The sequence below is a fragment of the Ictidomys tridecemlineatus genome, chromosome 5 (genome assembly GCF_052094955.1).
Source record: "Ictidomys tridecemlineatus isolate mIctTri1 chromosome 5, mIctTri1.hap1, whole genome shotgun sequence".
NCBI classification, from domain to species: Eukaryota; Metazoa; Chordata; class Mammalia; order Rodentia; family Sciuridae; genus Ictidomys; species Ictidomys tridecemlineatus.
The window spans coordinates 115897834-115910964 of record NC_135481.1 but is presented as its reverse complement, the minus strand read 5'-3'; the positions used below and the strand labels follow the sequence as shown (position 1 = coordinate 115910964).

The 13131-nt window shown below is 37.9% G+C and overlaps 1 protein-coding gene across 7 annotated transcripts in view; it reads left to right on the top strand.

Annotated features, from left to right (window-relative positions):
* The window catches only part of Atg2b (autophagy related 2B), a 74918-nt gene extending 61998 nt beyond the window's left edge, over window positions 1-12920 (top strand). For 4 of the 7 annotated variants that reach the window (XM_078050828.1, XM_078050826.1, XM_078050827.1 and 1 more), the window contains 8 exons: window positions 3093-3171; window positions 3843-4047; window positions 6055-6124; window positions 6490-6572; window positions 7226-7347; window positions 7538-7692; window positions 8275-8424; window positions 11605-12920. In XM_078050828.1, coding sequence (XP_077906954.1) covers window positions 3093-3171; window positions 3843-4047; window positions 6055-6124; window positions 6490-6572; window positions 7226-7347; window positions 7538-7692; window positions 8275-8424; window positions 11605-11859 — 1119 coding nt within the window. In that variant the 3' untranslated portion in view covers window positions 11860-12920. Of the gene's footprint in view, window positions 1-146; window positions 258-1678; window positions 1718-3092; window positions 3172-3842; window positions 4048-6054; window positions 6125-6489; window positions 6573-7225; window positions 7348-7537; window positions 7693-8274; window positions 8425-11604 lie in introns of those variants that run through there. The other 3 variants (XR_013439276.1, XR_013439277.1, XR_013439275.1) reach the window with 3 other exon arrangements.
* The last annotated feature ends 211 nt before the right edge of the window (window positions 12921-13131 follow it).

The following is a 13131-nucleotide window of genomic DNA, read 5'->3' as shown; positions in this document are numbered from 1 at the left end:
GAGATAGGAGATCCAAAGTATGAAGGGCTAGATTCCCTGACTGTCCTAGTCTAGCATTTGTTTTAGCCTTGCACTGCCTGGGAATTGTGTAGGGGAGACTTGTTAATGAATTCAAAGCCATTTCCTGAATGCCTACCTTGTCCCAGGTTCTGAACTAGGATGCTGGGGATACAAAGATGAATAAGACATTCCTATCCTCAAAGATCTCTCTGTAGTGGGGAAGACTGACATAAAGCAGATGCTTTTAATATGCTGTGGTGAGTACAAGTGATAAAGAAGGCGTAGAATGACGTGCCTGACCCGCAAAGGGAGTTTGGAGGGTGAGGGATGGTGAGGAAAGGCTTTCTGGAGGCGGGGATATGCAAACTAGGTCTTAGGGAGTGTCAGGGTGTTAGGCCAGTGAAGTTCTTCATGAAGGACACGAAGGGCTTAAGTCAGGCTGGGCTGGGAGGCCATTCTGGTGGGATAGGGAAGCACTGGGGCTGGGCAAGGAGAAGGGTACACAAGTAGCAGCACCTTGGCATATTTGTGTACTTTGTCTTCATCACTTCCTTGTTTGAGTATGGCATTAAAAGTAATTCTTTACAGTTTAAATCCTATTGCACTATTAATATCCTTTTTTGTTGTACCTTAAAGCTGGCATAAATATTTTGCTATGAAAGTTTTTTTAAGTTTTAAAAAAGTTATTGTATTGAGGTATAATTTATATAATAAAATGCATAGATTTTAACTTTACAGTGAAACTTTGACAGATTTGTGTACTTTCGTGACTACTAAACCAGTTGAAGTACATAACATTTCCCATACCCCACCCAATCCCTTTATGTCCCTTTGTAGTCAGTTTCACTATCCCAAAGCAACCACTTGTCTTTCAATTACCATAATTTGTTTTTTTTTCCTATTGCATAGTTTTATGTACATAGAATTGTGTTTGGATTCTGCACTCAATATTTTGTTAGTTATTCACCTGTATTGTAGCATGTCAAGAATCTGCTCATTGTTTTTATGGTGCTGGGGTTGGAACCTAGGGCCTCATGCATACTAGGCAAGTGCTATACCCCTGAGCTACACTTCCAGCCCAGTCCATTTTTTTTTTTTTTAATTGCCATGTGGTGTTTCACTGTGTGGATATTCCACAATTTATTGATCCGTTTACCTGCTGATTTACATTTGGGTTATTATATATATAAGATAAAAGCAGTATTTCTGGGTGTTCAGGGGATATATGTTTAACTAGCATAAGCAGCTTCCAGACAGTGTCCTACTGTCCTATTTGGCTGTACCAAATCTGCATTCCCACGCATTACCAGTGAGCACTCTAATTGCTTCACATCTTTGTCAAACTTGCGAGTATCAGCTTTCTAATTTAGTTGTTTACTTCGTGTTCATGGTGGTTTCATTTTGGATTTTTCTGAAGACTAGTGATGTTATGCGCCTTTTCACATGTTTGTTAGCCATTTGTATATATTTTGTTATGCCTCTGTATTTTATGCCTGTTTTACTGAGTTGTATAGAGTTTAGCATAAATACAAAATAAAAATTGAGAACATTTTAAAGCTGGGAGTAGTATCCTTTTGTCATGTTGTGTATTGTGTCTAATTTTTCTTTTTTTTAAAATAATTTTTAGTTGTAGGTGGACACAATACCTTTATTTATTTATTTTTTGTTTATTTTTAAGTGATACTGAGGATTGAACCCAATGCCTCACACATGCTAGGTGAGTGCTCTACCACTGAGCCACAACCTCAGCCCTTTTCTTTTTAAAATTTGTTTTAGTTGTTGGTAAACCTTTATTTATTTTACGTGGGTGCTGGAAATCAAATCCAGTGCCTCACACATGCCAGGCAAGTGCACTACCGCTGATCCCCAGCCCCAGCCCAGCCCCCCTTGCTTTTTCTTAAAAAGCACATTGATATCTGAAATTTTCTGTTTTTATGAAGGCAATCTTGGACTTAAAACCTTGATTGTATTAAAATGTTACCATCTAGTGGCCAAGGAAAGCATTTTATATAAGGTTAGATTTGTTAATGGGTAATACTTGATATAAATAACATATATTATTTGATAAATGTGTAATGTAAATAATGTATAAACTATGTACAGGAATATACATGTGTAAAGCATTACAGAGTAATGAACGGCCCATGAACTTGCTACCTGCTTCTAGTAGTGTTAGAGCTGCCTCATTCCCCTGTGCTCCATGGTACCTAGAATATTCTTCTAACTTGATCATTTATACTTGAGATAAATGGGATCCTAAGTACTCGAATCCTTGGAAATTGTCAGACTTTTTTGGTGACCCTATAATTAACTATATTGTGACCCTATAATTGAACTTTGCCTTATATTTTGGTATAGTATTAATGTTTTATATTAATTTAGGATTTTTTAAAGTGGAAGGGAAGAATAAGAAAGAATAGGCTCAGGCATTTGATTTTTATATGTCCCAGGATGTAATTGTCACTTTGAGAAAAGCAGAATGAAGCTGCCAAAAATGGGTCAGATGTGAATGGATTATCAGGACAGAGCCAAACATTTTTGTTTGAAACTCTATAGTATCAGAAGGGACTACTCTGAATGATTGATTTTATTTTTCATTCTTATTTTGAATGTCATTGTCCACTGGAGAAAATGTATTAAGGTAACACAGTGGTAAAAGCAGAGATGAGACATTAAGAACTCTCATGGCAAATGAGTATCCAGAACAAACTAGTTGCCATTATTATTGTTAGTAGTGTTACCACTACAATTTAGAATGAAGAGTAATGCCAAACAAGAATGAGAATGCTCTGTTTCTAAGAAAACTAAAAAGTACTTTGAGAATCATTCCTAGCTTTGTAATTTTTAAATTCTCTAAGTTAATTTTCTCAGAGTTGTGAGAATTGATGGGAAAGGTGTGTGGTGGGGAAGGGACAGACAGACACACACGCACAGAATAGGAATAAGACCTGAGACATGGTAGGGTTACAATAAATTATAGCTATATTTGAATAATGAGTAAAATGTGAGACTTTAAAATTATTTTGTTTCATAGTTTTAGAAATAGATGTCCTTTTCCTCTTTTCAGTTGTAATGACTTCTCTTAATTCTAGGATGCCTTGTTCTTCCTGAAGGATTTCTTCACAAGTCTTTCTGCAGAAGTGGAGCTTCTACTGACTCCAGATCCAGAAGGTATTTAACATAGTTTGAAAAATCTATAGTAAGTACAGATGCCCTTAACTTAGGATGGGGTTATATCCTGAGAAATACGATGTAAGTTGAAAACACTTTTGAGTTGAAGATGCATTTAGTTATCTAACCTACTGAACATCATAGCAACATAACACTGTAGGGTGTTTTTTGTTTCTCCTTGTGACTGAGGGGTTGGTGGAAATGTGGCTACCTGCAGATAGATACCTGCCATCACAGACAGAATCTGACCACAATTATTAGCCTGTGAAAAGATAAAAATTCAAGGTACAATTTCTACTGAATGTACATATTTTTTTCATACCATTGTGAGGTTGAAAAATTTTAAGTCAAAACCGTCATTAAATTGGGACTATTTGTACTTGGATTGATATGAGGTATTTTTGAGAATATGCTTATTTTTATTAGTGCATTATAGTTAGTAGTGGGGTTCACTTTGACTTATTCATGTTTATAATCTTTATTCCCATGTATATGCATGTGTGTTGTTTTTACTTAATGCAAATATAGTTTATATAAGTAATAATTACTGAGAAGCAAATTTTCTCTGTAATAGGGTTTGTATTTATTAAATGAAAGGTAACAAGATTGATTTAAACAGTTGCTCTATAGAGACATACCTAATACTTCAAATGTGCACGTTACATTTTCAGTCAAAAAGTCTCCTGGAGCTGATGTCACCTGCAGTTTGCCAAGGCATTTGAGTATTTCAAAGGAGCCAAATCTAGTTCTTTCTTTCCCTGGGCCAAAACTTTCCCAAAACGAGAGTGCCAGTGCAGCGGATGCAGTTAATGGAGCGGAGGAAAAGGACTTCTCAGCCGAAGAAGCGTCATTTAGTGATCAGCCTGTGTTTTTTAGGTAAATAATTTTGATAACCTTGAAGTTCTGAGGGTAGTTCTGTAATGTGTAAGTATACTGGTAATTGTGAGGTTACATCAGCTTTTCTTTGCCTTGCCACATAATTAACTAGTGTGTTTATTCACATGTGGTACCCATCTAACTTACATGCTCATTTATATGTAGGAACCCTGGTTTAGGATCTATCTCTTTTGAATCTGTTGTACAAGTTCCTTTTTCCTCCTAACTTCTTCCCTTCCCTTCCCTGCCCGCCACCGCCCCTCCCCCCCAAGTCTCCTTCTTCCTAGTCACTGTTAACAGTGTCTTGTCCCTCCCCAAACAGGAGGTTTTCCTTTTGCTTCTTTTCACACCTTGGCTTTGGCATTCCTGCCTTTTCTCCTGTGGGATTTTCTACCTGATGTTCCCCACCACGGTTGTCTTTCCTGATCCTTCCTCCTTGGCTGAACCATCACTTCCTGATGCCCAGGTCTCCTGCACTGCTGCTGCCTGCTCTGACGCTGTCTAGCTGCCTGGCCAGCTGGCCACACACTGGAGTTCTCTCACCTCTCCAGACTTTGATCTTCTTGTCCTCTTCTTTCCTAACCGTTGATGGAAGGGATGGAGCCTTGGCATTAACAAGGGAGAAAGAGCAAAACCCCTTGTTGAGAGGGACAGTTAGTACCTTCTCTGGTTCCCTGAATCCCTCCCCTGTTGGCATCTTGGCCCCCTTTTCTCTGTCTTCTCCACTAGATTCTGACGTTAGACCTTAGATCTGGCCCAAAGTGGCAGTAGATGTGTTTGAAAGTGTGTATGTTTTGAACATCTTGAGCACTTACTGTGTGTACACCAGGTTTTGGTCTACACACAATGAATAATCAGTGAGCTTATAAATAATTAAAATAACATTTGTTCTGAGTAAAAGGAGTGGGGAAGGAGAGAGTACCAAGTGTATTGCCCAGACAACCAGGTGGAGATGAGCATTCAAGAAATGAGGAGCCAAGTCCTGTGGCGAATGCCTGTTATCCCAGTGACTCAGGAGGCTGAGGCAGGAGGATTGCAAGTTCAAAGCCAACCTCAGCACCTTAGGGAGGCACTTAGTAACTCAGTGAGACCCTGCCTCTAAATAAAATACAAAAAGGTCTGGGGATGTGGCTCAATGATTGTTTCTGGGTTGAATCCCCAGTTAGCCGCCCCCTCCCCCCCAGAAGGAACAACCTGTGATCCCAGGCTGAAAGAGATTGCTGTAAATACACTATTTCTTTTCACTGAGGATTAAGTGGACTTTTGTGAGGTGGCTTAGGTTGTAACCACCAATATTAATTCTATGGGGAAAAAAGTTCCATGTATCCAGTTTACATTTAGCTTTTAGAAGCCAGATGAGTTTGTTTGCTACATACCATCAATGTACATTATTTTATTCTCCCAGGATTCTCAATATTAGTATATTGATAACCTACTTACAAGCATAAATTTTAAGGATTCTCACCAAAATTTACCAATGTAGGTGGCATTTAAAACATTTGCTGGTGAAGACAGGCTCAAAGTGTTTTAAGTCACTTGCCCACGATTGCATCCCATTTAACTCATTTAACTGATGCCGGTCTCCTGACTGCTTCACACCAGCCAGAAGAATCATCTAACCTCTTCTCTTTTTTACTTCTTGGTAATGATTGACTTAATGATTACTCTTAAAGGTCACTTTTATTGTTTTTATTAATTTGTATGAATGGAGAATATCTACCAAAATAAATTTTTATAAGAATAAACATTATTTAATAAATTAGAAAAAGTTTTTGTGAGAAAAATTAAAATATACTAAATACAAAGTTATCAAATGACTAATATCTGATTAGTTGTTACCTACGAAAAGATAGAACTAAAAGACACTTTTTATGTAGGCCATAAGATATTTACAGACTTATTTTGTGGTTTTATTTTTAATTCTCTAATTCAACAAATTAATTTATATGTAATTTAAACAATTAGTAATTTTGAATATAAATAACTCCCTCCATTGTTTATCTCTAGAGAATTCAGATTCACATCAGAAGTTCCTATTCGACTTGATTATCATGGCAAACATGTATCAATGGATCAGGTTTGGAAATTTTGCATAAATATGTTCTATAAAATTATCTCTTTTCTTTCGTAACGGGCTCAATTTTTTATATAGTTTATAGGTTTATAAAATTTTAACACACATATATAGAATTGAAATGAAGCATAGGGTTTTAAATTTTAATTTTTTAAAGTAAATAATTTAAATATTGTTTCCTTCAGTGCCATAAGTATACTTTGGGATCTAGTGGGTAGTACATACTATGAATTATATATTCTGTAAATATTTCAAGATTTTTTAGCTTTGTTAATGAATATCATGTTGATTTTCCCAAAATAACAACAATATTAAATGTTGAGTCTGTCTTTATTTACGAATTAATCCAAATGTTTTTAACTTTAAAGGGTACGTTAGCTGGGATTCTAATTGGTTTGGCCCAGTTAAACTGCTCAGAGCTAAAGCTGAAGAGGCTTTTCTATCGGCATGGGTAAGTTGATTTATCCTGGGAGGCTCTAAGGGGAGGCTACTAAGGCCAGTTGACAACAAATTAGAAATGGAGCCCTCATAGCAAGCATGCATATGTTAGTTGTTTTAAAATACAGTGTTTTCTGTAGAGAGCTCATTTTTAGAGTACTCTGATTGGTTAGAGGCTAATTTTTATTCTGAGAGAGACAGAGTTTTTGAGGAGAGTACTAGTATTTAAAAATAGCTGTTTGGGACATTTCTAATGATTTCCTAAAGTTATAAATGAGCTTATTCTTTGAAAAAAATTAATGGCAATTTATAGACTTTGGGTTAATTCTATGCTAGAGCTTTAGATAGTCAAGAAATAAGGATAGTGGAACAACACACACATGTACTTAAGTCTTGTGGAAATTAGAAACATTACAACATTAGAAACATTCTGTATCTGTTTATGTCTATATTTACCTGTCATCTAATATAAATATGTAGAAAGAGAGTGATTCAGATTGCGAGTTAAATGGCTGATATATGTTAATTTTTGATTTAAAATTTGTTTTAAATTTTAAAAAAGTATAAAAATTTTGCTCACATAATTCATAAATTTAAGTTAAAAAACTTATCTAAATGTATAAGGTTTATTTTTCCTTTCTATATACTAATAGTCATTTACTCTAGTTTGCTAGGTGTTGATAAGTTATTTTCATATGCAATCACTGAATGGCTCAATGACATTAAGAAGAACCAGCTACCAGGAATCCTGGGAGGCGTTGGACCTATGCATTCACTGGTTCAGTTAGGTGAGTTTTCTCTTTTAACCCTTTTGGAGTTATGATTGAGAGTCTACACGAAGATCATTTTTCTAAAAACCCACATGTATACTGTCAGACAAAAAACTTTGCCTCCAGTTTTGGGGTTAAAAACTCCAGGATTAGAATGTTAATGGAGTTTTGAACCCCAGAACTCATGTTGATTTTTGTGCTGTTTCAGTGCAAGGCCTCAAGGACTTAGTGTGGCTACCCATAGAGCAGTACCGGAAGGATGGCCGCATTGTCCGAGGGTTCCAGAGAGGCGCCGCTTCCTTTGGCACTTCAACGGCAATGGCAGCTCTGGAGCTGACAAACAGAATGGTCCAAACCATACAGGTATCTTTCCCAGCCTGTCTTAATCCACAAGGAAGAGCTACTGTAAAGTGGGCTGTTTTGTTTTTAAACATACTGTGAAAATATAAATACACTAAGTGTTGAGCATAGATGTTTTATTTGTAATTATTTAATATCATTTTATCACTTAGATGTCCAACATTAAAATATTCAGTAGAATGGAACAGTGGAATGCAGTGTTAAATTTGTTTGCCTATTTCAGGTAAATAACAACCATTAAATTAGGGGATTTGTTTTATCAGTCTGTATAAAAATATCATAGCTAAATTCAAGAAAGCTTAATTGATTAAACAGTAGAGGTATTAAGGTTTGTTTCCATTCAGTATTAAATTGTATAACATAGAAATATTGAGTATTCTCTATGGAGAGAGAAAGGAACTGAATAAGTGAGCTCAATCCAGATATGAGTTTTTAGTTATTTTTCATATTCTTATTGTAGAAGTCATAACTCTTGTATAGAATTCAGACCCTGGGAGCTCCGCACACTCCCCATAGAGTTCTCTGTTGTTACAGAGCTCTCCCAACTGCTTTCTAATTCATTTCTTATTCTGACAAAATATCCAGGCAGCAGCAGAGACTGCTTATGACATGGTGTCTCCTGGTACTCTTTCTATTGAGCCCAAGAAGGTCAGAAGGTTTCCTCATCACCGATTAGCTCACCAGCCAGTAGACCTGAGGGAAGGTGTGGCCAAGGCCTACAGTGTCGTCAAAGAGGTACGTAAGTGTTTGAGTGGACAAGTCACTAGTTTGCCTATTTTCCTGGCTGTCACCCAAAGAGCATTCAGTAGTGTTAATGTGTTTCAGAGAAACCCCTGAGAATGGAACGGGAGCAGCCACTACTAGCATGTGACATATCTTCCTGAAGTGAGATAGGAGGGCTAGGTTGTGACTGACAGCCTTCCATCAAGAGAAGAGAGCGAGGGGTAGATTCTCACTACCACAGAAGTATGTGGGGAACGGCAGAAATATATGCCCATGTGTGCACCATCTGCAGTTTTTTCTTTTTTCTTTTTGGTTCTGGGGATTGATCCCAGGGGTGCTTTGCCATTAAGCTACACTCCCAGCCTTTTAAATTTTTTTTAATTTTGAGACAGGTTCATACTAAGTTGCTGAGGGTCTTCCTAAAGTTGCCCAGGATGCCTTGAAGTTGTGATCCTCCCAGCTCAGACTCCCTAAATTGCTTGGATTACAGGAATGCACCACTGTACCCAGCTCACTATCTGCAAAATTTGTTAGTGTTAGATTTTTTTTAAGAAATGCAGCTTTTCAGTGAACCACCCACCTTCATCCTAACCTGAAGTTGATGCATATTTTTGTTTATGTGTTTATGTGTCCATGTTAGTACTCATAATCGGATTTAAATGACTTTATAGTATTATGATGTAAATATACTATAGTTTATTATTTCCCTATTGGTGGCTATTTAGTTTCTATTTTTCCCCCTGAAGCACTGCTAAGGGGAATCTTCACCTAAATGTGTGTGTTTACATGTGCAGAAAGTTTTCTAGGGTGGAGTGGGTGGGTTGCAGCCGAATCTTGCCCTGTAGTAGGCATGCTATGTGGCTCTCCAGCAATCATGTAATGAATGCTGAGTCTTTCTGTTGCCTGGAGTATTCTCTGGCTTCATCATTTTTGACATTCTTTTTAACATGACATGAAGAAGTTTGTGTTCACCCTACTTTATGGTTCATGTTTTAGAATTTCATAAAAGACATTTCACCAGTCATGTTCTGGTGATAAAAGGACCTAGGCCAGTCCTTCTTCTACTGAAGTAGACTCTGTGGTTCCCAAGTCTGTGGGAAGGCCATTGGGGTAGGGCCCAAGAATTATATCAGGGGATAAAAGAAGGGAAGACCAAAGTTCAACTTCTGAAAAGAGGTATAGCGCAGAGAATAAAGAGAGAATTACCAGTATTGGTCCAGTTACCAATAGATTTGTAAGACTTATTACTGAGGTTCAAGGTAGGGCAAAGGCAGTGGCAGCAGGGAAGAGCAGCACTTTGATATGGAGCACTTGGGAAGCACTTGCCTGAAAATGTATGTTTATACAACACGTGCATTGATGTGGTCCTTTGTGCCAAGGGTATAAGTGGTTCTTAAGATAGGTGCTAATGCTGACTTAGAGATGAGGAAACCGGCTTAGCACGAACAAGGAGCCCCCAGCAAACCACAGCAAGCAGATGGTGGGCCAGGACTGACGCCCGGGGAACTGCAGCTGAAGTTCAGTTCTTTTCTCAAAAACCGTCTGTAGGAAGAAAGGTTGGGGACATTGCTTGAGCTGAGTTGTGAGGGCATGCTGGATTAGACTGAAACTGAATTCTGAACTAATGTTTTTTTTTTTTTTTTAAATAGAGGTTCCAAAATGCTGAGAAATATTTTTTTTTCAGTTTAGATGTTAATAAATCAAAGAAAGAGATTTCAGGTGTTACATAAATAACTCGTCTGTGAGATGGAGGTTTGCAGACTAGCCTGTAGGTCACATCTACCCAGGCCTGTTTTTGGAGGGACCTTCAAGCTAATAATTGTTTTCACAATTTTAAATGACTCTAAAAGGGAAATCCAGAAAGAAGTGTGAATAGACTGTGTGGCCCATGAATCTCTACCATCTGGTCCTTCTCAGAAGATATTTGTTGACCCCTGTGCTCTGTGATTCTTTAGTGGTAGTCAGATCTTTGGGATGTGGTCATGGTAGTCTTCCAAGCAGCGTCAGGCTCTTTAATTCAAACAAACACTGTAAGAGGCAGCCAGTGTTTTAATTCCCCATTTAAAAGACTAGCTTGAGGTTTCACAGCTAAGTGATCGGGTTTGAATTTTCTTCTGTGTCTCCAAACTTAGTGGAGTTGGTCATTCACTCAGCATCCTGACCTGTATTATGGGCAGGAGGGGAGAGGGGGGACTAACTGCAGGGAAGGTGATGCGGGGAGGTGGATGATTTGTACTCACAGTTCCTCACTGGCTGTTGGTTTTAAAGGGAGCACTTCTATTTCTTTTAGTTTTCTGAACTTTGTGCTGTGTGTATGTGTAGAACTCATGGTATTACATGTTTTTGTTTGCTGTGCTGGGTAAAAACCTTATGCTATTAGCTTGTTAAACTGGTGACTGGATTCTTTGATTTCCCAGGAGAACCGAAAGTTCCTTTATATTGGACCTAGCACGAGGGAACCAGTGCCCTGGTCTCTCTGGGGGATTTCTGAGTCAGATGAATAGCAGAGGTTCAAAAGGCACATGAGGTTTTACTCCTAAGGCGCACAGCACATTTATACATTATCCCCGGAGCTGGGCGGCCATGATTGCTTTAACACTGTAGACCAGGGAAATTGAGATGCTGCAGAAGCTTTGTGTCTAGTCCTTGCATGACAGGTTTCTGCTGTATGTTCTCAGAATTTTCTCTTCAACTCAACAGAATGGGTCTATTTAGCTTTTTTATTATAATTGAATGTTCCTCAGTTATCTTTTCTAATACATAGCCAGTAATTTAAGACAAATAATTTTCTACAGCTTAGGGGAATTAAGTTTTCTTTGTGTTGCATCGAAGGAGCTATCACTGTGGTCCTTTAAGTGAGTGTTTATTTGAGCTTTGTTTCCTAAGTTGGGTTTAACTGGAGTGATTAATCAAGCTAGAAAAGCTGCTCTTGGATCATTAAGTATTTCTGTAAGCTTCCCTGTGTGAAAAGTGTTTAGCTACATTTTGTATGCATTGGTGTCATAACAAAATACTAATACTTGCCTCTTTTCCTTATTATTAGAATTTGTCATAAAAATAATTATCCTGGGTAATCTCAAAAAAGCAATTATTTGTCTACTTATAAATATAATGTTATTATACTGAAAGTGTATAATATAGGATAATTCAGATTTCTGACCAGTAATTTATTCCCCTTCTCCACACCCCCAGGGAATCACAGACACGGCTCAGACCATTTATGAAACAGCAGCTCGAGAACATGAGAGCAGAGGGGTTACCGGTGCCGTGGGTGAAGTCCTGCGCCAGATTCCCCCAGCAGTGGTGAAACCTCTGATTGTTGCCACTGAAGCGACATCAAATGTGTTGGGTGGCATGAGAAACCAAATTAGACCAGATGTTCGGCAAGACGAATCACAGAAATGGCGCCACGGGGAGGACTGGCATTTCCAACGAGACTCCTTGTGAGGAGAGTAAGGGTAGAATAAGGAGCCTAGAGCCCCAGTGGCAGCTTCAGAGGGAACTCATTTATTTTATCGTGCTCATCTCAGGAACAAAAGCATTTTTTTTTTTAGTTAAATAATTTAACGTCAAAACAACATGCAACCAAAAATTCTGATATTTAGGACTAGTTTGGTATTTGCCTATAGAAGCGTTTGGTGGCTGGTGTCAAAGATTGTTAAAGCATTTGCTGCCAAGTTAGTGTATTGCTTACTTTTATTAAAATGACTATAATTCTCCTTGTTGTAGACAGGATTTCATTGGAAACCTTCTTTTACAGCATAGAGTGCTCAAAAAGCATTGGAGCATTCTAAAGCACTATTTATGAAGCTCTGATGAGTTAATTTTTCTCAAGGTTTAGAAAGAAACACAGCTTCAAAACTTTGGTTGAGAATGAGAGAAGCCCCAGGGGACGCAAAGCAAATAGGGCTTTTAATATGATACCAGTGTGAAAACACAAGTCACCCTGCTGGGTTAGGTGTTCCCCACACTTGAGGTGTCAAGAGCAGCATTCATCCCATTTACTCGGAAGAGCCTTCTGGAGCTTGGAAAAAGTGAAGTCACGGACATATTCTGTCCTGTTGCACTTTAATCCTCTGTGTGTGTGTGTGTGTGTGTGTGTGTGTGTGTGTGTATAGATTAATGCAAGTCATGTTCTTTATTCCTTATTCTTTGTCATTTACAAAGTTACACAAAACACGAAGAGGAGTAAACATGCCTGAGAGCTTCTGGCAGACGGAAATACCCAAGTGCAGTAGTTTCCTCTAAGTGAAAGTGGAAACGTGCATTCTGTAATGAACTGGGCCCATGTAATTGTTTGTTTAATTTAAGCAGGTATAGTGCAAGCTTGTTAGAATGTGCGGGAAGGGAGATTGGAAGTAGTTTTTACTCTTTGAAAATTAAATTAAAAAATCCTCAAAACATATGCCCTAGTCAACTAATTCAGAGTACCATTTTTATTTGGTTAACAGTGTACATTTTGATAACCTGTCAGGAATGAATAAAGTATTTTCTATTTAAAGATAAAATTGTTTTATGCTTTAATGACTATTCTGCTTTTCATAGAGCATATCATAAATGCAGTACTTTGATTTAGTCCAAAATATTTGGAAGTACTTAGTCAGAATTGATTGTGGTTGTTATCAAGTAAATGATCCCCAAGGACCAAGAGAGGTCCCTGATTGTGGAGTATTGTCACCCAGCTTCTCATTCCTAATGTGTGGGAGTGGTTGCAGGGGA